This window comes from Poecilia mexicana, unplaced genomic scaffold (genome assembly GCF_051168715.1).
Source record: "Poecilia mexicana isolate PSO_F unplaced genomic scaffold, ASM5116871v1 scaffold_18, whole genome shotgun sequence".
NCBI classification, from domain to species: domain Eukaryota; kingdom Metazoa; phylum Chordata; class Actinopteri; order Cyprinodontiformes; family Poeciliidae; genus Poecilia; species Poecilia mexicana.
The window spans coordinates 15,297,329-15,325,109 of NW_028263387.1; the positions used below are offsets into that span (position 1 = coordinate 15,297,329).

Genomic DNA, 27,781 nt, shown 5'->3' on the forward strand with positions numbered 1-27,781 from the left:
GTTCTCCATTTGCTTCACATATCATCCCATCAACTAATTCCCTTCTCCTGCTGGAGAATAAAAAATAGAATAAATTCAGGTGTAACACCAGCATTGAGCCATGTTGGTTCACACAGATAAAAAAAAAGATATTAAAAATATACAAGAACAAAATTAGGAATAATATACTGTGCACGAACAAGCTTGTAATATAAAAATACTGTGCAGTTACCAGAAACTCTGACCCAAGGAATGTCCAAATGAGCAGGATAATAAAAAAAAATCTGCATGTGTACTTCTGCATTAAAAACAGACTTTTTAACAATATGTGAATAATAAAACTGTGCTGAAATTTCTAAATAATTCTTGGAAATTTCAGTTGTTACCTTTTGAAAGGATAATAAAAGATAACCACAAAGACAGATAGGGGGAAAAAAAAGTCCATAATACAGCTACATTTTTCATGTTGGAATTCCCAATTGTTAAATATTTTAAATAAAGATAACCAGACTTCTTGTTAAAGGCATGAGTAAATGGGTTAACTTTTAAACTACAGGAAACAGTTGAAGTGGTCAGATCGTATCTATGAAAGATATTTACAAATCTATAGTCAAGTATTTAATTTGATAAATAATTAAACATATAAATAATAAAATTACAAAATATTGCAGAAATAAAGTAATTTATACGTTTCAATTTTTTAAACTAATTAGTTAGAGCTTTGGACGGAGCAGAATTCATATTTCTATCTCTCGGAAAGTATTTCCCATGTGCTCATATTTTAAAATCTACCTGGTCTACATCAGTATAAAAACAAATTCAGCTATTTTCCAGAGCGTTAACCTTAAAAGTGAAGACTTGGGGCAAGATGGGATCTTAAATATTTTAAAAATGGACGGTTTATATGTTTGTTACGTACATTACCTAAACCTTTTCGACATATGCTTACTTTATAACTTAGTCATAAACAAATTGTTGTATCAACAAATATGTAGAAAATTAGTTCGTTGTACTATCAGATTTGTGGTTGCTATTGCACCGGGAGCCAGGCCAGGTTGTTTGGCCCCCAATGGGTGTGAGGGCCGCCAGCAAGGGGCGCTTTTCAGCTCCGGCTGAACCGGTGGTGAAAATGTCCACAGAGAGGATCGAGTTACTCTACGCCCCATCTTTAAGCCCCGGTCAGTGCGCCGTTAGCCGCAGGACAACAGAGGAAACTATACGGGGAGGAAGACTGGCTGTCTGCGAGAGAAACAGCTCCACACTCATGTAAGTGACTCGTTGAGGACATTTTTTCGCTTCAGAAAGCGTCCACAAATGTTTGGAGAATGACATTTGTGGCTAAGTACACGTAACGTCTTTGTTCGTTGCAGTGTTAGCTAATTAGAAGGAAATAATGAGACGCCTGTTGCTGCTGCTCACTGTCGGGAAAGGTGTGCTTCAACAAGTTAAAACCGGATTTATACTTTTTGTTTCAAACGTAAAGCGTGCTACTACGGCGTAAAAATAGTGACCGCAACCGCTGTTCTGCCTCCAAATCTCCTGTACTATCAAACTTCTGCTCGGAAGCCTGTTGCTTTTCCACTCCATGGAGAGATGGGGAGGAAGGAGCAGGAGGAGGAGGAGTTGAAGAAAAGCGGATTGACCCAGACGAGTCTGTATTCAAAATACTAGCAAACATCGACTGGATTTACAAGCACCACTAACCAAAATAACACACGGCGTACTCATAACCGTTGCCTTTCCGTCTATTCTTTTAGCCATGGCGCAGCACAGCTCCCACTAGACCATAGATGTTACATTTAGAGACATTTATCGCCTCCCCCCAAACCCCTGACGTGTTTGTGGTTTAAGGCTCAGGCGTTTTAAAGTTAAAAGCTTTGTCAGACATTGGGTGAATCATTACAAGCCACCTCAAGGGTAAAGCATTTCCAGCTTTATTGGAGAAACACGGCAGCTCTGCTTGCAGTAAATGTCAACATTCTTTCACATGCTAGTGAAAATAATTGTTTTTGTTTCATTATTGCTGTAAACACATGGCTGGGAGGTCGGAGTGCACAACGATAGAAAAAAAAATGTAAAAGAAATATACTGTGGAGAACTTTTAACAACCTAAAGCAATATATGGTTCACATCACCTGCTTTTAGAGCTTGCAGTTATCTGGCCAATCGCCTTTAACTTGTGATGTGTCTCTGAGTCATGTCTTAACAAAGCCCTTTTGTTAAGTCTATTACAAGATACAGTGCAGGGGAGTGGATTATCATCATGTCTTATTATCCAAGGAATTTTTTTATTCCTTAAACTTTCTTGCAATTTGTCACTGTACAAGCATCAATGCACAGTTGAACTCCGGTATTGGTGGGAGTTGAGGAGCAACGCTGCTCACGAATAGCTAAAAATCAGCAAGTAGAAAATGGTTACAACTTCTTAATTTAATAGTTCAACACTAAATATACCTCAGATACGCATTCATATGCACAATGGACACTGTGTTAGAAGCTAAAATCTACAGTCTTTATTTCTGCTTTTGGGAGTTCAGCCAGTCAGTGCCAAGGAAAATAAATGACACTCCTGGATTGGCTGCTTTGCAAATGCCAACCTACAGTTTGTCAAATAGCATTGTGCTAAGGTATTTTAGTTTCCCAAGATGTATTTCATTCAGAATATTTTACTCTATTTTTTGCACACAAAAAATCTGAATCTGCATTAACTACACAGTGAATAATTAAGAGTCCATATTACATCATTGTGAAGTGTAAAGAAACCACAAACTACATAATTTAATCATTTTTTCCAACTGAAGAGATGGAACTAAATACACGACAATCCTGAAAGAAAAACTACTCTGCACTAATCCCCAACATACAACTCACACTATAATTAAAATGTTTGGATCAAAGCTTACTAATGTGATAGAGTGGCCTAGTCAAAGTCCAGACATGAGCCAAATTGATATTTGACAAGAATGGAAAATCGCTGTTCATTATCGCTCTCTATTCTTACTGAGCAAGAAAAAAATTAATTTGGTAGTTATTTTTCAAAACAGTTGCTGTGACGGGAGAAAAAAACCCACCTTGATTTTACAAAGTAGAGACTCCGTGGAGGTTATGTTTCATTTTTCTTCCAATTCAGAGGATTGGAGTACTAAGGGGTACTAAGGCATTTTATCTAAAGCCAGTTCACAAGACATAAGAAGACATCTCTTCTCTAATGCCGCAGTACGTCATTGGTCGATGCGGTTTGATACGCTATTTCACGATTCTGTGTATTCAGGAGAACTTTTTCCACCACCACCTGGCCGCTCATTGGGAAGGCGGTGTCATACTCGTGAGACGACAAAAGTGACACAGAGTACATCTCATGCTTGTTGTAAGCAGCGACCTTCATCTGTTCCCTTGTCAACTGACTGTATAGTAGCGCCACCCTAACTGTCAGGCGCCGGGAATGTTGTGGTATAGTGCGGTTGTATTGGCGTCTTAAAGGAAAACAGATAAAATAGCGTCCCGAACCAGATCGGTTAGGACGAGGCAAGCTATAATCTGGCTTTTAAGGTTGCTTTTCAAGCAATGCAACATCATGCTTAGACTTCATTTTTCTAGGTTTTTGAAAATTGTTAATTGTTTCACATTTATACTGAAAGATTGTATTTATATTATAATTGGAACAATGGCTTAAAAAGAACACAGCACTCTTGAATTGTGAGATGAAAATTAGGAGCTCTGGTCAAACATAAACACCAATGTCCTTTTTGCTAAAGCAAAAAGTCCAAATAAATATTACCTCTCAGATTAATGATTATGATCATTAAGACACAGTAAAGCACCTAATTTGTTCACTTCAGGTTTTCATTATGTACTCTTGCTTTACTTTGTTTTCCTGACCTGATAAGAAATTGCTCGAGTTTGTGGGGATTTAAATATATTCCTGGTTTGCAAATCTTCTACGTTTAGTGAGTTGAGTCATGATAAGAATGAGTAATTTCAGTTCCTCATCTTCATTATGCGTCCTGTGAGATAAACTCGACAAACAGAACCATCTCTGAGCCTAAAGAAATGTCATGCCGAGGTTATATTTTCCCAAAAACTGTGGGAGTAAAGCTTGAGCAGGAGGCTGGATTCATCATATGAGACGGGTGTTACCTTGGTTTCAAAATAACTGATAAGACCATTAGCCTTCGTAGGACTCATGACGATGAGAATGTTCTGTTCAGCAAATGTGAACACGCAAACGTCCGATAAGATCGAATGTGTTTATTCCACATTTTAAACCCTTGGACTGACTGAGGTGTAAGAAGTGTGAATTGCCTGGCTTTAATTCATATATAGATTAGTCAAACAAAAACAACAGTAAGCTACAGCAGAAGTGCTCTCATTCAGACTAATCTTTATTGTGAAAGCTTTTTCTGTTTAACTACCTTTCTCGGAAAACATGACAGTGGAGGGGGAGGTTAAATCAATGCCCTATTTCATATGGGTATTTCTTCAATCAATAATGTTCGTGCATCTAATCCAAATTAGCATCCGCGCTCCTACAGTTAAAGTAAAAGAAATGTATGAACTTGTCCTCGGATGATCTGACCTTAGCACGCTGATCGTTTTCAGGCCTTGAAAAAGGGAGAAAACTTCATGATCACCTGACGGCTGAAAAATGATAGAAACAATTGGTAAGTTTCTCCTTTTTCTTAATTCTGACTTGAATTATGTCCATGAGATGTTACTTTACACATGCATGTTGTTTTTTTTGTCATCTCTTATCAGTTAAATGTTTCAAGTGCTGCTAAAAAAAGCAGAATTCTGAGTCTACATGTGATTCTTCATTTTTCAAATGTGCAACTTTTGCTCAGTGAGTTACGTTTCATGGGTTTGATTCCTGCTGAGCTTCCTGAAGCCGTGTAAGATGCTCTGGCTGCAGTTCAAGACACGTGGCTGAAACCGACTGCGTTGCCGTCTCGTACACTGTTGTGGAAAATGTTATTTGTTTGTCCTTTGAAAGATTTATTTGTCACGCATGAAGGCAAATTCTTGCTGCCAACTTCTTTCGGTAAAAGCTGCCAACATTTATTGACAGCTTTGGAAACTCACACTTCACCTCATTTAAATGAACTAATATTCATAATGAAGCCAAACTTTGCCATTATTCATTTAGAGGGGTTTAACCATTGTTTTAGGTGTCTTAGCAGAATCAGATACCTTTTCTTTTAACTGGCTTGGCCAACAAATTCAACGCCAGAGCACTTACTGCTTTGGTTCCTCTGACCGAATCCAGGCAAAAACTCTCTCAAAACAAATTGTGTCTTTACTGTAATATTAACTATTGGAGTTAAAGCAAATACATTATTTTCTTGTTCCTAGAATTTATCTTATTCACAGTTTTAAAAGTCTTAGATTTTTTTTTTTTTTGCGAGGGTCCTGAAATTTACCACATTGGCAGGTCTTTATTACCACAAAGATTAAATTCGGAAGAGCACCATAGTTTATTAGTTGATTTTGTTGAATACAAGCTCTGAAATTTTCACACGCTGAAGTAGAAATTTAGCTGTCTGTATTATTTGTAAAGTTTTTGAAAATTTGTTCAAAAGGTAGTATTCCATTAAGAGACTTAAGAAACCCGATTTTGTAACAAAGTGCTCGTTCTGCTGCTCGGCTACATAAGCTAAAAGTTTAGTAAGGTTCTGTGTTGGTATATTTCACTCTAGATTCAAAGTTTGCCCGCGAAACAGCAATCTGTGCTTTCCTAGTATTTTTAACATGCCTCCGGACTTCTCCGTTTTATTGGTCAAAAGCAAATAAAACTAGAACGGCTACATGTCGTGGGCTGGTAGGACTCTTCATTATCCACGTTGAGGCAAAGATGATGCAAACGACACAGCTACATGCTTAGAACCAGAAAGCGAACAAGAACTAAATCTGTTCAAGCTCGAGTGTTATTGCCCTATTTGCAATCTTTGTTGCAACAACAAAGCTTCCCCAGTTCAAAAAGAGCTCCGGACCGTTGTGCGTGTCCTGCTCGGTGTTAGTCACAGTTGGTCAGCTACAGAAATTGCTTTATTTTTGCTCAGAAGACTCCCGGCCGGCTTTTTTCCCCGCTAACAAGCCGCTCTGGAGTCGCTTGATTTGTGAAGCTTATGTGGGGTCCGGCCTGCTTCTCTTATCTCGTCGTCCCGATAGCCATTCTCTGCTCCCGGCCATACCCACTATTGACCCTAACAGCAAGAAAAGGAAGCAGAGCTTTTCTGTCAACAAGCAGAGCGTTAAAAATGGAGTTTTTACTTTCGTGCCAAACCTGTGGCGGCATGATTTTGATACAGTAAGGTCTGTTAAGCACCAATCAGCCTTAGCTAAGCCTCGTTTGTGGATGTACAGCTCTATCCATTCTTTCTTGTGGGTTTCATTGCATAAATGGATGTCAGAAATGCACGAGTCAAAGTGAAAAAAAAGAAACTCTTTTAAAGCATAATACCCTATATAATAATAATAATAATAATAAAAAAAAACAATATACATGTCCTAACTTCCCTTCCAGCGTTCACAGTCTTCTCTAATAAAAAACTGTCTCTCCCACGCCTGCTTCTCTCTACCTCCACGCCTGCGCTTCGGCCGGCTCTGTCACTGAAATATGCGACGGCTTGCAGATACCCAGCGTGCCTTGCAGGCGGTGGAGCGTCTCCAGGCCAAACTGAAGGAGCGGGGGGAGGTGCCCACCGAGGAGAAGCTCAGCCTGCTCAGATCGGTGCTTCAAAGCCCACTCTTCCACCAGATCCTGGCCTTGCAAAAGTCTGTTCAGCATCTCAGAGATCAGGTTTGATATAACCCCTGCAATACCTCCTCTCTGACCTTACTTTTCTCTCTTCTTTTTTTTTTTTTTTTTTTTTTACCGCTTGAGTTGGTGCTGCAGCTTACTCGCCATTACTTCCCTGCAGCATAAGAGTAATTGTTACTTTCTCAGCTCCCACAGTTTTGAACCGTTTCCTTTTTCACAGTCAGAAACATATTTTGTAGTTATTTTAGAAATGTTTGCTTTGCTCCTTACTTGATTAGTGGAGAACTGCAAGCAGGACTTCTTATACCTGTCTTTCAGTGATGGCTTTTGTTCTGCAATAATTAATTCAATTAGAAATACACACAGGTGGATGATATTAACTTAAATTCTTTCAAAGCCTGAACATGTCCTGTCTTCAGGTTGTCCCACCGTAACTCTGTAGTTCCTCCAGAGTTACAATAAGCCTTTCCTATGTATTCATACGTTCACAGTGGTGCCATACTCTTTGCATTTAGGACAATTAGATTAAACAGTTCTCTACAAGCTTTTCAAAACTCCAGATATTGTTTTGTCATCTGGTGCTGGTTTAAACATCTTCACCGTATTTACCCTAACTTACCTGGGTTGGTGTTGATCAGATCTGATCCAGGTGATTCTGAAGCCCATTGGTTGCACATTATTTGATTTGAAGGCAGCAAAGGGGCCTGAAATGAACAAAGCACATCGAAAGTTGTGATTTAATATGGCAAAGTGTGAAAATGTTCAAGGGAGATTAATCCTTTGCTGCCATTTCCGCTCATTTTCTCAAAGTGGAGTATTAAAAATGTTATTTAGCATTTAATTGCTTTTGCCAACACTGAATGTGGGCCTCTATTTTTAATTAACTAGCATAATTTATATAGCTTTATACAAATAATGCTCAGATTCCTCACATTTCTAACTTCTTCATATCAGTAAAATTGCTCATCACAGCAGAAACAAAGATCTGATGCTAAAAGAGGAGCTGCCTGCAAAAACATGGAAATGGCTGCTGAACGTCTATCATATTTTTACAAGTGACCTCCGTTTGGTCCATGTTGTGAGGCGTGGACCCAGGACCTGACGGTCACTCTGGGGGAGTTTCAGAGATCTCAGAGACATTCCCAGAAGGACAGTCATCACTTCAACAAGCAGTCGCACCAAGATTTACGTCCCGGTTGCCAAATGGAAGCCGTTCTTTAGTGAAAGCCAGAAAGATGTCCAAAAAGGGAAAAAAAAGTCTCTCAGGACTTTCTAGAGTGTTGAAAAAGGATTTGAAATTAATATTACACTGGTTGGCTTCTTGTTTTTGTGTTGCGTCTCGCACACTCGACCAGTCTGATAACCCAGTTATCAGACTGGTCGTACTTTAGAGTACGGTGACAGCAGAATCATGCTGATGATTGTCTTCTTTTGGATGGTAGGAGAGAAGTGTCATATCCAAAGATTGGGCTTTTTATTTATCCTCCTACAGGACAATGATACGCATTCTTGTGTCCTACTTGAAGTGTATCTTCTGTCTAAGAAGTTTTTTTTTTTTTTTTTCGGGTGTAATCGGAACAAAAATTTTCTTTACGTTTAAAAAAAATAAAATAGACAAACTCAGTACGGAACATCAGGAAGATTTTATGTAGCCTATCAAATGCCTGATTTCCTCTTCCTGTGTCTCTGCTGTCTTCACAGCAACCTCTCTTATTTAGTTTCTGCCTCCACATCAGGACGCTGTGTTCCCCCCTCTGCTTCCAGTCCTTATTTATCCACCAGTTGTGTTTTCTGTGGCCAAATTGCTATCGGGGCTCACACAAACCACATCGCACATGAGCAGAGATAGTTGGTACAAGTGGGAAAGTCGTTTTTGTTCCTTTTGAGATGATTTTCCCCGCTGAGAGTGGATTTCTGTGAAAGTAAAGAGCTCTCAAGTCAAAGCGGAAAGGAACAGGGTAAGTATTTGAGAAGCAGGAGAAAATATGCGAACTATGCAGTGGGAGGCACTGGGATGAGAGAGTTACCCCCCTCCTGCAGAATTTTGATCATAAAGTGCCTTGTAGCAGTCCTTTAAAAAAAAAAACAAAACAAAAAAAAAAAAAGGATGAAAAAATTGCTTTTGCGATTGAAGTTTTGCTCTTCATCATAGATTCCTTCCAGATCTAAAGCTGGACCGCTTTTTTTTTTCTCTCTCTCGAGCTATACCAAGGCTAAAGGGACATATTTTAATAAAAGACTCAAATCTGTGAGTGTGTCTTACATCTTTATATTAGATTCAAACCCAACTGCGCTTGTTTGGCTCCCTAAAGCAGAAACAATTTAGAGAGGCATGTTGTGTTTTGTTCAGAGAAGAGAGCCAGACACAAAGGCATTCAGTTTGTCTTCTGGCTTCTGTTAGTTAGGCCTTGCTCGATCCATGTTGCCACGGTAACAGAGCCCCAGCTCCTCGATGAGAAAGAGGCCTGCACTGCCACCGCCGCCGCTGCTGCTGCTATGTGAAGTGGGGCAGAAACAATTTCTTAAATGTGCAAGAACCAAACTGGAACTTTAATCCTCTTAGCCAGGGCCTGGCTAACAAAGCTCGCACATGAGGACAGCAACTTAGCCGCGTGCTACACTAACTTATACCGGCCCGCAGGGTTTGGTTTGCAGCACTGATGCGTCCTGTTAAGTGGATTTTTGTTGCTTAGGACTAATCTGGGACTTTATTTATCCGAGACATTATAAACAAGTTCCAGATGCAAATTTGGGAACTCAAAAGGGACAGCTTTAGTTTACGTCCGTCCTCTTGAAGCCAATTTAAATCCTTTCGACTAATAAAATCAGGAAAGCATTGTTTTGTACAGTTGTCCCGTTTGTGCTATTCATCTGCCGCTCAGCTAAAAGTCGGCTCGCTAATTAAAACTCGAGCATGTTACGGGATCCAGATGGCCTCCCTCCCCTCCCTGTCACGATAGAAATATTGTATTTGGAGCAGAGTCATTGTTGGAACGTCGGCTAAGAGCCATTATCTCCTCAGGGATTAGATGGCCACAGATCCAGCTAATCGTGGTGGGATAACAAGCTATCCACTGTCCCAGTGGTTTTAGGCTGCCCACATTCAGAGGCTTATTCTCTAAAATTAAACTCTTTAAATGTTTACGTTCACGGCGGGACTCAGCAAAGAGGTTTTTCTGTAAAATGTACACTTTTATTGCATTAATTTTGTACAGTTAACATTTGACTTGGTTTTAGGAATTTAAAAGAGCGAATAAAACATTGCAGCATTTATAAATTAGGTTTTTTTCCCACTTTGTGGCATGTATCTACCAGCTTTGCAAATATAAAGACTGATGCTAAATAGCTCAAAATATCAGATTGGACTCTCTGTACCCACATTCCCATCCCTAACTTGCCTGCTGTGCCCCTTGGTCTTCATGATGTGGTTTCTTCTTTAAAGGCATCTAGCAAACCACAGAGGCCTTCACAGAACAACTGGATAAAATTACAAAGATTGACTCAGTTTACCAATTAGACTGGCTTTATAGGCAATTGTTTGCTCTGGATTTTCTCTTTGGGTGTCACATTAAAGGGCGTGTTTGTGCCATTTTTATTCCATTTTACCAGTTTGCATTGTTTTTCATTGAAGTAAGTGGCTATAACAGGGCAAAATGTGACAGGGAACCTATATATTCTTCTTTATTCTTGCAGGGTAGCATCACATCACCCAGAGGAAGTGACCTCAATGACCACAGCATCAAAGCCAATGGCAGCCATGCTTCCTACTCGGACGACTCAGCAACTTCACACATCAACGGGAAAACGTCTTTGGAAGAATTGGAGGGCATTATCCACTCTATGGCCCAGGTAAAAATCACATGTAATTTTGCGCAAGAAGAGAATCAACTCCGAAATATCTTTCAGGGTTTTAATTTTAAATGAATATATTTGTGTTTGGATGACAAAGGGTCGCTACGTGACACACGTGGAGCTGCAGAAACCAGCGTCAGGGGGTCTCGGCTTCAGCGTGGTGGGGCTAAAGAGTGAGAACCGAGGAGAGCTGGGAATCTTTATTCAAGAAATTCAACCAGGAAGTGTTGCCCACTGGTATGTAAGAAACTGTAAACATGGCAGTGTTGAAACACTTGCAGTTACATATTCAAAAATTATGGAAGTTTAGTCAAATTTTGCCAGAGTTACACAGTTACAATGATACCTTTGGATTAGACATTATTGATCCCATTTAATTTACCAGGATTAGTGTAATCCATCCAGTTTTGAAAACTGGAAATTTGTGTCTAGAAAGTCTGCAATGACTCGAAACATATGTAGGGACCCAATTTTGTGGAAACCAGCAGGGGATGCAAGTTATCCCTTTATATCCTTTATGTCTCTGAAAGTGACGGGAAGCTAAAGGAAGCGGACCAGATTCTGGCCATAAACGGTCAACCTCTGGACCACACGGTCACCCACCAACAAGCCATCAGCATCCTGCAGAGCGCTTCAGAGAAGGTGCAGCTCTCCGTGGCCAGAGGGCCGATACCTCAGCTGACCAGTCCGGTTGTGTCACGCACACCCTCTGCTGCTAGCACGTTATCAGCCCACTCCAGCAAGGTGCAAAACGAAAATATACTGGATTTCACTGAATTTTTTACGAATTTCGCCAACGCCTTTGAAATGTTTCCGTTTTATGGATGGACAAATCCAAGTCAGTGTTTTTTTTTTTTTTTTTTCCCCAGTGGCAGCACGTGGAGGCGATCGAGTTAGTAAATGACGGCACTGGCCTCGGCTTTGGGATCGTTGGAGGAAAAACTACGGGGGTTATTGTCAAAACCATACTTCCTGGAGGCGTCGCAGATCAGGTGATTGCGCCGGTGTATTTCAGTTGGGTTCAGGATCGCCGAAGTTCCTAACTTTTGAAATCATGAAAACACTTTTTTTCTTTTTTATTAACAGGATGGACGCTTACGAAGCGGGGATCACATCCTGCGAATCGCAGACACCGACCTGTTTGGCATGGGCAGCGATCAGGTGGCCCAGGTCCTCAGGCAGTGCGGCAACAGGGTGAAGCTGGTCGTTACCAGGGGGCCTGTGGAGGAGACGCCGTCTGCTGTCATGTCTGTGGTGCTCCCCACTGTCGCTGAGCAGCAGGTAAATGAGGCCTTCACTGAAATGTTGAAATGACAGTACAAAGCGTCATAGAACAGTTTCTCATTTTTAGCTACAACACCGGTTCTCTGTGCTGCATCCTCAAATTAGTGCTGTAAAATGTCAGTTATGCATTACATTTTCAGTACTGCATATGTTTTATTACTCTAATACATTAATTTTCGGGGAATATTTATATTTAAACTGTTTTTTTTTTATGAAATAATGTGCATACAATGATTGTACTCCCCAGTGTCAATGTGAATACAGCCATCAGTGCCCATCTACAGAATGCACATAACAGCTCCTCCATAACAAGTGGTTTACTGCAGCGTACACACAGATTATACTCATTATTTTTTCAGTAATTATACAGTGTAAGTCCTTGTAATTCCACTGCCTGACGTGCGTCACAGACAGCCGTGAGCTTCAGGTGAGCTGCTTCTCCCTAATATGCAGTTTTCCCTTCCAAATCTGTGGTTTGTTTGTTTAAGGCGTTAATTTAGACAGATCCTCACTGGCAGACTGTGTAAAAATACTGCTGAGCATCTTTCACTTCAAATTTAGTTGTCCAGTATGTTGAGATGATCCGACTAGTTTTTTATTTGTGCTATTCGTTGACGTTCCATGTGTTGGGGTTGAGGTGAAAATAAATAAATAAATAAAAAGCTAAACCGGTTCCCTGTATCAATACTTATATTTTTTATTTTTACAAACTCAATACATTTATTTATTAAGTTGGTGGTTTCTGGTAAGGCTCAAACATAGCTAGTTTGTCAAAATTTCTGCATTTAAAATGCTTGGTCTGTTATCTTCACCTCCTGCTGTCTTCTGTTGCATCACTCACTAGCTTTTAGAGTTAGTCTAAAAGTTGTAATGGACCAATGAGAATTTTGTGGCCAATTTCCAGTTTTTATAAATAATAAAGCAACAATACAAACAGAGAGTGTGAAAGAGAGAGCAGTTCCTGAATTTTTAATTTTTTTATTTTAAAACAAAAACAATTAAAATCCACAAATAAGCACATTTTTGGCAAATAGATTAGAGATACAGTCCAAAGACAAATTCAAATAGGTGAATCTGCTGATTGGAAAAAGATTTTTTTTTTTTCAGATTCCCTCCTGGTGTTCACTAGTCAGGGTCAATCCAGCAACAAACCATTTATGGTCACCAGCCTGTTTCTCAGAACATCTCCGCTCTCTTAGCCATACACTTTAAACATAAAAGTTTGGGCTGATATGAACAGTTTTAAACCTTCGTACATTTTAGTGTTAAAGGTTGAAAATAATTAAATACACCAGGAAGATGCATAAAGCTGTGAAGAAGCACGGGGGTGTCAAATTATTTTTGTTTCGAGCTGCACTTCTATATCCATTCTGTGCCATAATCATGATGCAAAGATGAGTACTTCTCATTTACCCACAATAATAGGACTGTTTTAGTTTCTGTCCATTCAAAGCAAGGTTAAAAAGAAAAGGTTTTTGCCAACGTTAACTTTTGGTGACATTTATTTTAACAGGGAAGCGAAGAAGAGGAGATTGAAGCATTTGACGTGAGCCTAAGCAAGAACACACAGGGACTGGGCATCACTATTGCTGGCTACGTTGCAGATAAGAATTCAGGTGAGAATAAAGTGGAGGTTGAGTTCAGTCGTTATCATTCCACATGTGACGGGATATGAAATTATATGCATGTATTTGTGTAAACACGGGTGTTTGTGGAAGTCACAAACAAAAAGAAAAAAACTGCTGCATAAATGAATAATTAATGGAGTTATGTAATTTTATACGGGCATTTCTGTGCCAGATTCTGGACTCGCAACAGTCCCTCCGAGATGCCGATTCGTCTATGCACGCATTAAATGTTTTTTAATATTGGCGTGATCATCGTTGTCAGCTGGAAGGGAGTTTGAAGAGCTCCATGGAAAATACGATCAGAAAGACTAAATGAGGAGCAGCTCTGTATGGTGCCAGACATATTCTAATAAACATCGTTATGAAGGATATATATTCATTTGGTGGAGATTTTTCCAGCCTAAAGGAACGTTGGTTAAAAAAAAAAAAAAAAAAAAGAAAAGTTTTTCTCGATAGAAGTTGCTCAACAATATGTTTATATTTGCTCGTTTATTGCGAGCTTACGCAACTCCCACATCTGAGCGCATTTCAACTCGGAGAAAATAACTATAGTTTTAATTTCCAAGGAGTTTAGTCTCACTCTTGCCTTGGCTTATGCACATTGACAATAACAGCATGTTTAATAATAAACTTAATGGAACAAATGCAAGGGAAAACAGGTCAGGGAATGCAGCACAAAGGCAGGCAGCCTAACAGCAGGGAGTAGTAGAAACAGAGAGGCTTATAATACAAGGGAGTGTGATTGCTGACAAGATGCAGGTGGTTGATTACAAACAGGGTGCAGCTGTGAGAGAAGACAAAAGGTAAAATGAGGGAAATAAAAGTAATGAATCCAGAACCTGAATAGGGACTAAAAAGGATCTAGAACCAAAGGGAAAACACTAACAAATAATATAAGATAATTAAATACAAAAATACAAGAAACAGAACAGAGGAATAAACTAGAAAACTCAATTGAAAGGAGTCAATATATGGAAAGACCTTTAACGCAATACTTATGAAACCGTGTATGGCAAGACCTGTTAAGCAATAATAAGAAACAAATATTAAAAAAAACAAGGAAATAGTCTGACAACCACTGAGAGAAACACGAGGGGATAAAAGCACATCAGAACAGTTTGAACCACACTCTGTTCCAGTAGGTGGCGGTAGTGATTATATGATTTTTTTTTTTTTTCAACTGGCAATAAAAATCAAAAAGAAGAAGATAACAGTAGAGATGGAGAAATTTGTTGACACAAGTGAGGGAACTAGCAAAAGGGCACGACTAAATAAAACAAACACGAGCTAAAAGGTGTGGAAAAACAAATTATTCTAACCCCTTTTGAACACTTAAAGCAAAACTCCTTTGGGACATGATGTTAATGTGGAAAACCAAAAACTGAAATTATGTACAACCAATTTCTCTTCATGTTTTTCGAAAGTGTAAAAGTAATTAAGATACAGTTTCTGCTGAAGAATACCAGAAATCATTTACATGACAAAAAAAAGTATAAAGATGTGTAAATATTAGATATAATTTTTAAAAAGTGCTAGATCTTTTGCTACTGTACACCTGTTCTTCCCTAAATATCCTTTTTGGCCTACACACATGATTTGTGTGAGTGTTTTCTAGTCTTCAAAAAGCACATGAATCACCGTGTAAAGTGTAAATTGCAAGTTGCTTAAGCTTAACTCTTAACTTTACAACTTTTCTGACTTCCCAGAGCCCTCCGGCATCTTTGTAAAGAGCATAACAAAAGACAGCGCGGTGGATCAGGATGGCCGGATTCATGTTGGAGACCAGATAATTGCCGTGAGTACCTTGATTCTTCCCCTCGGAGGAAAGGCCGGTTTTTTACTGTTTTCATTTGGTCTGGACTAAAATATGCAGCGAAAGGTTCAGGTTGCGTTTTGTGCTACAGTTATCGCATTCACGCACTCGGCAGAGGGACGTTATGAGATGCATAATTTTGAATAATTCACAGTTTACAGATAGCAGCAGCTCATTTTTTGCAACCATGAATATAATGGAGTGTTTAATTAGCATACTGAGAAAATATGTTTTTAATATTCTTGCTGAGGATTTTTATGGTGCATTGTTTTCATAATGTTCAGACCGATTCCTCTAGTTTTATTCCGCTCTATGAGAATCTTATAATTACTTAAATTACTTTAACTTATTACCCATCTGAGAAGGGATATAATTAAATAGGAGAGCTGGGAATACTCCCAGCTCTCTCAGTGTTTTCTATATAGCCTCTGGTGTTTACAAACTCTTAAATTACTTTAATTTCATTTTCTTGGAGCTGGAGTGCATTTTACAGCATTCCTTCCCAAGGATATTTTTCTGACCCTTTTCATAACGAGCTTGACCCCAATGGTCGCCCCCTGTAGGTGGATGGCGTAAACATCCAGGGCTACACCAATCAACAGGCAGTGGAAGTTCTCAGACACACCGGCCAGACGGTCCACCTTAAGCTGATCCGGCGAGGCTTCAGGCCCGACGACGAGGAGGAACCCCCCGCCGTGACCCCTATCGTCTCCGTCTTGTCCCCTTCTGCCACCATCCCGACCACAGCCACCGTCATGAAGGAGCTGGAGTTGGAGAGGAGCACGGCTCAGCAGCCCACTCAAGGTAGGAAAAAAATAGATATTCTACAAAATACATAGAAAAGAATTATCTATTACTCCGCTTATGTCAGTATGTCTAGAGAGGTTTTATTTTATGTGTAAATAGGGCTCCGAAAACATTTTCTTTTTTTTTTTTATGGGATATCAGAATAAACATGCTATCTTGTGAAAACATATATTTCTTTGTGTAATAAATTGACCTTAATTTAATGTAAAATTTATGACATAAATATTGAATTAAACAACCTGCCCTCCTGCAATGTGCATAGCACCTCGTCTCAGTTCAGTCAGTAAGACAAAGCAAACGGTGAACGAGTAGTTAGAATTGTCCAGGAGTCCAATCTCTTTGTGCACCGTTTATTTGTGGGAATGTGTAGAAATTCAACTTTAAGAAATGATATTGTTTTCCCACAGTATGATAGATCCTCTGCCATACTTAACAGGGCGCCACAAGGTGCTTTTGTTTCACCACGCACCCGTCTGGACTGTCCCAGTACAAATGCGTTCCAAATGTTTACAGTACAGGGTTGTTCTATGGTTTGGTTAAGCTAAGATAGCACCCCTTGTTGCAGCGCACAGTTAGTTTTTCTTCACTGCGTTGTCCTCCCTACTTTGCGTCATAATTCAGAGTTTTTATTCTGCGTTGCTTCGAGTTGACAGTCTTTCTAAACTTGTTATATTTTGCTCTGTCTGGAAATTAGGGCTAAGCTTATCCTACTCCCTAATTTTTTGTAGCCATTTCCCGACTTGTGAAGATGAACACACATCTGCCTTACTTGAATGGCTCGTCTCTTGTCTTTGGCATTTGGAAGAATTTCACATGGTTTTAGACAAGGGAAACAGGAAGTCATGGATTTCAATTAAGAAGCTTCTTAACACTCTAATCAACTTTAAAACTAGGTGATCCATTAAAAATGCTTGGTTTGTTTAACCCAGCTTTCTTGTCCTCCCTTAATGGGTCTAACAACTTTAATGAACGAAGATAAATCGCATTTCCAAAAGTGTTTAAATTATATTAGAAACTATCTAATAAATGGATAGTTTTTTTGTTTTTTTTTTACCATAGCCTCTAAAACCATTTTTTTCTAGTGTCACATTTGAAATGGGTTCTTATTTTTAGATTAAACCCCCTTAACTCAATTGTTTTACTTAGCGACGTGTACAGGACAGTATTAATGTGCGCCACGTTTGTTTTAGACGTTTAACATTAATCAAGCCGGAGACAGGAAAGTGAAAGGTTTTTGTCTCCAGCTGCACTGACAGAGCCTCCAGGGTTTTACAGAAGCAAGAAGCCAAGTTGCATAAGTGGCTTAGTGTCAACAAGGATTGATAGAAATAGGAAGTAATTAGATTTGGCGTGGAGAGATAGTAGCCCGAAAGCCCGGACACAGATTTGATGAAGACTTAGAATAAAACTTTTATTTTCATGAGTGCTACAATTCAGGTAAGAAATTGAGCAATAAAAAAAAAAAATACATAAAAATTAAATAAATAAGATTTATGCATATTATATTGCTGAAGAGGACGGTGGTGAAAACAGCTGGGCCCAGAATCTCCTCCTCCACAGCTTCGGTCGTCCAACAAAGGGGAAAATGCTGAGACCTTACCAACTCTCTGCTGGGTTTTCATAAGAAATCCTTCATTGCTGTTTTATGCTTTGTTTCCACTGAGCGGATTGATCCAGTCTGGGTTGCTATTTGTCTGTTTAAATTGTGAAAGAAACTACAACCGATCTGCACCGCACCATCCCTGGCGCCCCTAACGTTGAGTCAATAGAAATTGTTACTGAAATATATATATATATATATATCCTAACGTTGAGTCAATAGAAATTGTTACTGAAATATATATATATATATATATATATATATATATATATATATATATATATATATATATATATATATATATATATATATGATGATGATAACAGTACAATTTGGTAGAGGGAGGAGCTACTGGTGCCACACAACACAGTTGATCAATTGGGGAACAGGGTGTCACATTTGTTGTCACACAAGTATGACATGTTTGGGTTTATTCCCGTCTGCCTGAGTGAGTCCATCAGTGGAAACGCTCTCCTTAATTTGCCACACCACTGATCTTCACTGACCCATGCCGTACCACTCAATGGAAACAGGACATTAGTTAAGTTAAACTACAGAAAAAAACAAAAAACAAACAAACAAACAAAAAAAAAAAATGCAAAGTGCATTCAGCATGTTGTTTACAAAATCCCGATCCGGTTAGATTTGTAAATCCTTCTCGCAACACTGGGGCAAATGAGATCAGCGCCGAGAACAAAGAAATCTAATCGTACATGCTGATGTGCTGATGCTCATGAAGACAATTGCATTTTTGTGCACCTGTCACGGTTTTTCTGTGCTGCTGCAGCCGTCGTTGCTCAGAAGCAGTTCCAGACAACAGGAGAGGGATCTGATGTCAGCTCCGCTGTGGATCATCTAACAAAAGACAAACATGGTAGGAGGCTGGGATTATTCAAGTCATTCTGCCACGGAGCTACTGCTCCCACGTTTAACAGATAAGGGCTACTGTTTACAGGACCACACAGACACACAACGGGAAGAAATACTGAGACGGGAGCAAAGCGCTAAAGTTAGATTTTTTTAGGCTGCCGCATATAAAAGAGGACTGGTGTTTGTTTTTATGGAAAACTTATTTTAAGTACTTAAAATATATTTACAATTAAGATCTGATAAATGCTTTTTTCTTTTTTTTTTTACATTAGGGCCGAAGTTAACACCTACTGAAGAAGACGAACTGATGAAGAAATGGCAAGAGATTCTTGGTCCAAATAATGAAGTTGTGGTAAGGATGGATTATATATACATATATATACATATACGTGTGTGTGTGTGTGTGTGTGTGTGTGTGTGTCTGCGCGCATGCGAGTGTGTGTGTGTGTGTGTAACAGTTAACGTATTTGAAAAACAAAAGATATTGAGCACCTCGCGAGTGTTCATGCTGGTGTCCAGGTGTTATAATTCCTTGTTTCCTCTGCAGGTGGCTCAGGTGGAGAAGTTTACTGAGAACAGCGGCCTGGGCATCAGTCTGGAAGCTAGCGGTGGTCATCATTACATCCGTTCAGTCCTTCCCGAGGGACCAGTCGGCCGCTGTGCAAAGTTGTTTAGTGGGGATGAACTGCTGGAGGTAAAGAAATAACACCTTATTCTTGTCTTAATCTAAAAACATTGATTTCAGGGGATTTGTTCATGCTTTCATATGATATAGCACTAGTTTTTTTTTTTTTTTTGTACAAATGCCTGCTGTAACAATAAATACATTTTTACTTTTTAAAAAAATTTTTTTAGAGAAGTTAAAAAACAAATTCTTTTGTCAATAAGAAAATATTACTGGATAAAACTGAAATGATTTCAAAAGTAAATGTGTTCAACATAAGTGCAATACAGGAACAGCATCAGGGGTTTCACCAAAGCTCTAAGCTACTCTAAATTTAAATCTCTAAAACAAATCTGTAATTTCCACGTCTACACAGTCTCACCAGCAACTTAAATCATTTTTAGAGATCTGTAATGTGGAAAGCTTTTCTAAGAAAACTTTGTTTACATGAGACAAAAACACAGTAGTTTTGCACAGTATCTGAGAGTGGACAGGGACTAATTTACTTTTCTTCATAAGATAAATAAACCACTGTGTTTGAACTTGGGCATGTTGCTTCCTCAGGGCCAAGTCTTGTTCTTTAATAGTCCCGGAGAAGTCTGTGATGTTCAGCAGAAAATGTTTTCCAGCTGTTGAGTCTCACTGGAGTGGATTTTCTCACCTAACACCAGGTGTTAAAGAGTGTTGGAAGCATTAGTACTGGGAAGTACTAATGCGTTGTATTAGGAAATCTGATTTCCTAATACAACGCAACCTGACTCTGAAGTGTTTATTTGCTCAAGTCAAAAGTATTGGAGCTTTGTTTGTAGAAAACAGACTGTTGTTCTCAAGAGTTAAAGCTTAAAGATAGTTAAGCTTTAAGATAGTTAAGCTTTCACTCCTGTAATGTAGGAAAATAACAAAATTCAGTCAGCGTGGCATGTTGGAAGTCATTGATCAGTTGCAATGAGTGCTAAAAAGGTCTAACGCCTACTAAAAATCTTTATTAATAAATATATTTATGGTAATAATTGAACTCATCCAACAATCGCCATAGTGATTGCACAAGATTCATTTCCAACTTCTGGTATGGTTATGCAGATGGTTTTGCTGATGATTATGAACTCTGTAAGTACACATGTAAAACAGCTGGGATTCAAAGATAAGGTGGTGACGGTAAGTGGGCACTTTTTGGTCCAATATTTTAAAGCTAAAATTTCTTGACAATCCAAATCAAATTATTGGTTTGATGTTTTATTATTTTAGCAGTCACGGTGCATCTGAATGAGGATGTTGTGCTGAAAAGTGAAGTGGTTGCTCGAAAGTCAGGCCTGAATGTCAGGTCTGATTAAAAAAAAAAAGAAGGAGTCTCAATGGGTTATAAAGTCAACACTGACATCTTCCTGTTTAGGTGAATGGGATTTCTCTGATCGGAGAGACCCATAAAGAGGTGGTGAGAATCTTGAAGGAGCTTCCAATCTGTGTGTACATGACGTGCTGTAGACCTGCTCCAGATCTCCAGATAGATATGGATACAGTCCAACCAGAACCAGATGCTTTCCCTACAGAATATAAACTGAAGGTACAGTTATATAAAAACCTTTGCTGTGTTTCAAGAAAAAGACTAAAAAAAAAAACTAACAGACTGTAAAGTTTTAGTAGCACATTATGTAACATATTCATGCATTTAAAGCCTGGGGAAAGACATTTAAAGAAAACTAGCCCAACCTGACTGTCAGTGGCTCCTTTGGCTTTGCTCCTTGATAGCCACGATGGATTAAGATGTACTGATAAGAACGGGAGGCTTAAAGTTTATTAGAAACCGTTTCAGCAGCAATACCTCAGCAGTTGCGAGCATCACAGAGATATGGGACATCAAATACAGCTTTCCTTTGGGCAGAGGGGTTTTTTCATCTCTGTAGCTTTATCTGTGATAATGTTCTGAGAGCGGAGCATCCCAGAGTTATTTCCCCTTTTTAACTACTGCCAGAAACCTGATCCACAAACAGACTCAGAGGGTAGGGAGCCTGTGGGCTGGGAGGGAAAGGAAGGACGGCGTGCTGTCTCATTGTGGTTTTGGGTTTTTCCTCTCCCTGCAGAATAACATCAGCAGCGCGCTGGTTTCTGAAGTTTCAGAGACGAATGACATAGAAGATCCCCAGGATACAGTTACCGAAGAGGCAATTGGATCCCCTTTGGCCATGTGGGAGATGGAGATCCAGAATATTGAGCTGGAAAAGGGAGAAGGGGGATTGGGATTCAGTATTTTGGACTACCAGGTGGGACTTCTTCCTTTCAAAATCTGCGAGAGGAGCGGGTTTTTTGTCTCGTTTAGAGTAAATCTCTCATTTCTGCGTTTTCTAACTTCTAACGCGATGGAGATCGCCCGGTGATGTTGCCGTTTTTTGCCGCCAGGACCCACTGGACCCCTCCAAGACGGTGATCGTGATACGCTCGCTTGTTCTGAACGGTGTTGCGGAGACGGACGGCAGGCTTCTGCCCGGCGACCGACTCATGTATGTGAACAGCACAAACCTGGAGAACGCCACCCTCGAGGATGCCGTCCAGGCCCTCAAGGGGGCCAAGGTTGGAAAAGTCCAGATTGGAGTCGCCAAACCTCTGCCTGTAAGCAACATTATCTCGATTCTTGCTTTTGATTTTATTTCAGAGCCGTGTGAAATACTCAAATGCACTGCAGATCGAGGCTTGTAGTTTAAAGAGGGTGCAAATGTCCTGGAATTAGTTATTTGATTTTCCAAATAACTAATTCGGACCTTTTGATGTCACACAACGTTGGGCCCAGTCATGAGGGCTCAGCTTACGGAGAGCTTGAATTTTTTATGCAGGGAAAGGTTGTGGAGGTAGGCTGCATGGTGTAGCGTTCCACCCAACCCCTCTGTCTCAAAGGGTGACCAGCCCGGAACACTTTGCACGCTCAGTTTCATTATGTTAGGGAATTTTCCATGAGCATCCACCCTCTTGAACACTTAAACAACATGAAAGCACCTGTTACAACAGCAGGTCCACCGGACGGCATGTTTGTTGCTCCGGGCTCCCGAGATCTTTTTGCTATATTAAAAAAAAAACAAAAAAAAACAGCTTTGGTTTTTTTTAAATTTTTTCTTCCTACTGTAGAGATGCATTTTCCTGCATGAATGTGCTGTTGGATTACTCAGCAAGACCTCTGGGCTGCCGGGGTTAGCTGGATTACTGAGCTGTAGGGAGCTCTCCTGCAGGATGTGGAATGTGCTTCTGAGGGTTTTTTTTTTTTGTCATATTGCTTTGACTCTGATGTGTGTGTGCTTGTGTGTGTGTGTTATCTTCCCTGTTTGCCTTGATGCTTTTCATATACAGATCCTTGCAAAAGTTACAGCCCTGGAACTTTTTCCACATTTTATCATGTTACAACCGCAAAACTTTTAATTGTTTTACTGGGATTTTATTTCATGAACTAACACAAAGTAGATGTTAATTGTGAAGCACTCCACTAATTAAGCCCTTGTTGCTTATTCCTATTGCTCAATCCTTCATTTATAAGGGGAATCATTTGTGGAGTGGGGAGAAGAAATTGCTGTCCAGCTGTTGCTGACAGATTTATCTGAGGTATCCTTGGAAATAAAAGGCTACGAGCATATACAGATTAATATTTGTAAGTTAATATACAACATATTGTAAATATAGCTCACAAGTTTGAGGTTGTAAAGTGAGAAAATATGAACAGGTTCAAAGGGTTTGAATATTTTTTCAAGGCGCTGTATTTTTTTATGAGCTGAATCAATCAAGATAAGGACCTTTTGACTGAGATTCCTTTCGGAGCTTTTCTGTTTCAAAATATTCTCATTTAGTTTTTTTTTTTTTTTTTAACCTCAATCAACCCTAACCACTTCTTTTCATCTCCACCCCATACTAATTCCTTCATCACTAGACTTGGTAACAAAGAAAAAATCTCATTCCATAAAGCTGGAGACACTGAAAGAATTTCTCCACTTTCCTAGGGAATATGTGGATATTCCCATTCTCCACACCCTTTTGGTGAGCAGGAAATACCTTCATCACCCATCATCCATTCATTTGACTTCAGCAGTGTTTTGATTGAAGAAGGAGAGGAAGGAGGACTGACTGAGGGCGTCCTTTACCGAGCAGAACCTGCATTGGTTAGTTAGCTTTTGGAGACAAAAGCAACTGCAAAAAAAAAAAAAAAAAAAAAAAATTGAGAACACTTGAAAAGAGAAGCAGTTTGTGCTTCACTGTGATATTTCTTTTTGTCTAATTATTACAAAACGTGGTCTGCTTAGTTGAAATTATGTAACAGTTTAGGGTATTTTGACAGACAAAAAAAAAACGTCATTAATGTCACAATGTGTTTTAGATCATTTTGCTGTTACATATTCATAACGTAGCTTTTTGTAGCTGAAAATCATGCTCAACAACTGACACTATTTCAGAGTCTCATGTAGATTTCAATCCGTTATCCCAGATTGACACAAGTGAAGGAGACCTATCTGATGATAAGGTGTTAGATCATACTTACTCTGGCATGGAGGACGACACATTCCAGGCGTCGATGATCGCTCTCCACGGCAGCAGCTGCAGTGCTGACTTGGATTGCCTGCAGTCGTCCACACCCAAGGTAAAGAAAAAGATTTCTCAAATCACAAATGCCTGGAATAATGAAAACACTCTGTGTTTTATGCCTTCAGAGTGCTGAAACTTTTTTTTTCTTTTTTACTGTTTTTACAACCTTTTTGCGCAATCCCTGTAGTTTTTTTTCCCCCTAAAGAACTGCAGTAATTTCATCAGGCTTTAATAGGATGGTTTTGTGCTCCTGTTTTGGAGCCTGTAGTTTCTAAGCACTAATAGAATCCATCATCGGCTCCAATTTCAGCACTACGTTGTTGAAAAGTTAAGAAAAAGTCCAGGATATAGAGCTCTTTTCGTATATTCTGATTTTCCAGCATGCCCAAAATGCCTATAGGGACGTTTTGACTCTATGCCATCATGTGTTGGCAAATGTTGGTTCTGTTGCAGAGCAGGACGGGCTCTTGCACATTGAAATTGTCCAGCACTCACTCCTGGGGGAGGAGAGAACACATCTCCAAATTGCTCATGACCTCAGCCGTTTGCTGCGAGGCCACAGGACGTTGTAATTGTAACGTCCTCAGCTACATATCACTTGTTCGCTGAATCTGACAAGTGAATAAGTTAAGCAAGCCACACAACACTTCTGAGTGGAGACATCCAGCTAATTGTTAAATGACACAGCAGGCAGACGGAGGGAAGCTGACGAGTATAGGCAGAGGACTTAACTCACGTAGCTCTATTCTTTGCGTGTTTTACAATCAGAAAACCTCCAGGTATTTGTTATACACTCCAGATTTTTCACTTAATACCGTAAAGCTGCTACCTGTGTTTCTATGTGCAGAGGATGAGCATACGAAAGGGTCTGAGAATACTTAGGCAAGGCCAAGTCTTTCAAAATGTGGCCTTAAGACTGATCTTAAGACGAAGTCCAATGTCGGTCTCTAAGTAAGACTAGTTCCCCAACTGAATGTTAGATTAGATTAAGAAATAATTAAGAAAAAGAGAAAATCAGACAGATTTTCAGTTTTCTCAGCGGTCAGCGCTGACCGTGTTTACCGGAACGTCCTGATTAATTTATGATGTTCCAGGGCAGTCTGAAGGGACAAACATGTTCCTTGATGTCTGCAAACAGATTATAGCATTTGTTTCGGGTCAGACAGTTCAGCCTTCAGGATGTGCTTTTCTTTTGAAGACAGACGACGCGCCTGCTGATCATTCTCACAGCCAAGGTCAGTTTTGTCGGCTTCCCGACATTTATCTAAGGTCACGTTCTTCTCCGTTATATTAACAGTTCTAGTTTTAAACAAGTAAACGGCCGTGGAGAGTTCTTGTGTAAAATCACAAAATTTGAAACAGGTTCTTGTGTGATTGTGAAGTAGAGAGGAAACGATGCATTGATAATGCAAAGTTTTTAACTAATAATGTTGTGTGTTGGTGCTCAAGAAACACCACATACTGGTGGTACGTTACCTGCTGATTTTCTTGGCAGTAGCTTAGAAACGTATGTGTTACGTGATGTAACAATCGTGGCTCTAAGTTTACTCATTTTTATTCGTATCAAATATTTATTTGTAACAAATGCGGAAAATGTTACCTCATTTGCTTCCAAATTAAAAGAAAATACTGTCTTCTGATTGATTGTTACTCTTAGAATTCAATCAATTTACTCTCTCTAAACATTTTTTTTTTCTCTGAGCCACACTCTAACCTTTATTTTCAATAAAGCTGGACTGCTTTTATAATAAAAATGTAGAAATGAAGTCCATTTTACCCTTTAGATCAGCCTTTTTCTATAACCACTGAAGGCTTTTCTGTGGCTCGTTAAAAAGAAGAGCAAGCCGGATGGAGCCCGAGTGTGATTTATCCTCCCCGAGTGGATGTTCATTCATCTGCCATGCTTTGTTTCACTGTAGCTGACAGCCCGTCTGAACGTGTTGGACGAACACCCCGGCTTCGGAGACGACGCTCCGGCGTTCTCCACAGAGAAGTCGGCCTCTTACACTCCAGCGACTTTGACAGGTCACATCCCGGCGATTAATACCATCCTAAGCAGCTCGGATCAATACTTGGCAAAGCACCCGGGCGAAGAACAAGAACCAGTCGGGTGCTCAGACTCCTACGGCCTGTTTGCAGAGATAGAGGCCAAGCACATTGACCAGGAGGCACCTGTGGAGCAGCCTCTCTGTCTGATCGAACCGGTCATCTCTTTGAGAGAGACGGAAGACACAACGGTAACTTCAAGTCTTTCACAATCAGCTTTCGGGGGGTTTAACTAAGCCATCGAACTTAGTTTTTTTCTTTTCTTTTCCCTCATTTAATGTCGTGCACTTTTGTCTCAATAAACTTCTCTTAGTTAAAGCATCCTCTCAGATTTTAGATACACAAAAGTAAGAGATTAATTGCTCAAAATTAATTCAACATTCAAGTTGCTTCATCCTTCTCTCGAGTGGGAGCCGCGTTTGGAATCCGCTTCAGTATTTTTATTTTTTTTTTTAATTTGTTGTGAACAAATGTGTTGAATAATCACTTTTAGGATAAGGAGAAGGCGAGTGCGAAAGAATCTGCCGAAGACGACAACAAAGCAGCTCTGACCTCTGGGAGCAATTTTGAAAGGACCATCACAGTTGTCAAGGGCAACTGCAGCCTCGGTGCGTGTTCGGTTCTTCACATTCTTTGAATTATTTGTTTTCTTCTTAGTTTTTGTTTTCCTCTCCTGCCCCATGGGGGGTTAATGAAGTGTCGGGCCTGAAAGCGGGAGCTGGCCTTTAATTTTTCCTCTTTGGCTTTATAAAATGTAATTTTTCAGGCAGAAATGATAGCAGTAATATCTCGTAGTTTCTGTACTTAGTGAGGATGAGTCTCTTAGTGCCGGAGGAGCTCTTCCTAGCAAAGAGGAACTAAAGTTTGAACTTTAAAACCAAATGCGTGTTTAAAATGGTCTCTTATTTAGCTTTATTGTACCCTTTAAAGGGCTGTTTCTGGTAAATAATTAATATATCTTGCCTACAAACTTTTTTTTTTTTTTTTCTGTTTCCAGTGCACATTTTGGTCATGGTCAAAAATTTACACAACACTTTTAATTCTTTCAACTTTATAAATAAATATTAACAGATAATGTGTGTGGTCAGTTATCTTGATAAGCTTTTACACATTACTCCGGTTTCTAGGACGTTTTCTTATGGTACAAATATTTAATAACCAGTGCTTGCGAGTGTCTGTTTGTCTAATACAAATGTTAACGAAGCCACGTTTCACCATCTGCTCTAAAGGGATGACAGTGAGCGCCATGAAAGACGGGCTGGGGATGGTGATCCGCAGTATCATCCACGGGGGGTCCATTAGCCGCGACGGTCGTCTGGGAGTGGGCGATCTGATCCTGGCCATAAACGGAGAGCCCACCACCAACCTGTCCAACGTCCAGGCTCGTGCCATGCTCAGGAGGCACTCTCTCATTGGGCCAGACCTCGGGTAAGAGGCGGAGTGGCTCAGTGCATTAGTGTGCTCGAAACTTGACACAATCATGCAGCACTACATGAATAGGATGACACATTTTCATGATGACACAAGTGACGCGCAGATGATCTTCTCCCAAAAATCACGGTATTCGTTTAAGCATGTGCACATTCATCCGACGAGTTTGTGGTTGCTTTTTTTTTTTCTTTTTGTTTTGTTTTTACATCCTTCTCCTGACTGCAGACGGGAAATGTTTTCAAAAAGACTCAATGTGGTCTTGTTTTACGTCACACAAACATGCAATTTTAGACAGTGCGCACTGTCTAAAATTGTGCGCACACAATTTTAGACAGACAAATTATCCTCAGTTTCTGTGCTGCTGAACCGGAGTACCGTATTCGCACAATCACCTTGAGTCCTTGTTGAACCTGCAAGTGAATTAGACGTGTAATTATGATGTTTTCATAAATTCTGCTTGCTGAACTAAACGTGGCAGTTTGTTAGCTTCGGTGCA

General features: G+C 39.7%; 1 protein-coding gene across 3 annotated transcripts in view; it reads left to right on the forward strand.

The window, feature by feature from the left end:
* The first annotated feature begins 1,087 nt into the window (after nt 1–1,087).
* mpdz (multiple PDZ domain crumbs cell polarity complex component) overlaps nt 1,088–27,781 on the forward strand; it is a 52,652-nt gene continuing 25,958 nt past the window's right edge. For 2 of the 3 annotated variants that reach the window (XM_014999510.2, XM_088016108.1), the window contains exons 1-22: nt 1,091–1,245; nt 4,579–4,640; nt 6,609–6,775; nt 10,430–10,585; nt 10,686–10,825; nt 11,119–11,332; nt 11,458–11,580; nt 11,675–11,869; nt 13,386–13,488; nt 15,207–15,295; nt 15,877–16,117; nt 18,508–18,594; nt 18,863–18,942; nt 19,138–19,284; nt 20,645–20,815; nt 21,333–21,512; nt 21,649–21,858; nt 23,229–23,387; nt 23,711–23,863; nt 25,728–26,045; nt 26,348–26,462; nt 27,084–27,282. In XM_014999510.2, coding sequence (XP_014854996.2) covers nt 4,625–4,640; nt 6,609–6,775; nt 10,430–10,585; nt 10,686–10,825; nt 11,119–11,332; nt 11,458–11,580; nt 11,675–11,869; nt 13,386–13,488; nt 15,207–15,295; nt 15,877–16,117; nt 18,508–18,594; nt 18,863–18,942; nt 19,138–19,284; nt 20,645–20,815; nt 21,333–21,512; nt 21,649–21,858; nt 23,229–23,387; nt 23,711–23,863; nt 25,728–26,045; nt 26,348–26,462; nt 27,084–27,282 — 3,263 coding nt within the window. In that variant the 5' untranslated portion in view covers nt 1,091–1,245; nt 4,579–4,624. Of the gene's footprint in view, nt 1,246–4,578; nt 4,641–6,608; nt 6,776–10,429; nt 10,586–10,685; nt 10,826–11,118; nt 11,333–11,457; nt 11,581–11,674; nt 11,870–13,385; nt 13,489–15,206; nt 15,296–15,876; nt 16,118–18,507; nt 18,595–18,862; nt 18,943–19,137; nt 19,285–20,644; nt 20,816–21,332; nt 21,513–21,648; nt 21,859–23,228; nt 23,388–23,710; nt 23,864–25,727; nt 26,046–26,347; nt 26,463–27,083; nt 27,283–27,781 lie in introns of all 3 variants that reach the window. The other variant, XM_014999503.2, reaches the window with a different exon arrangement.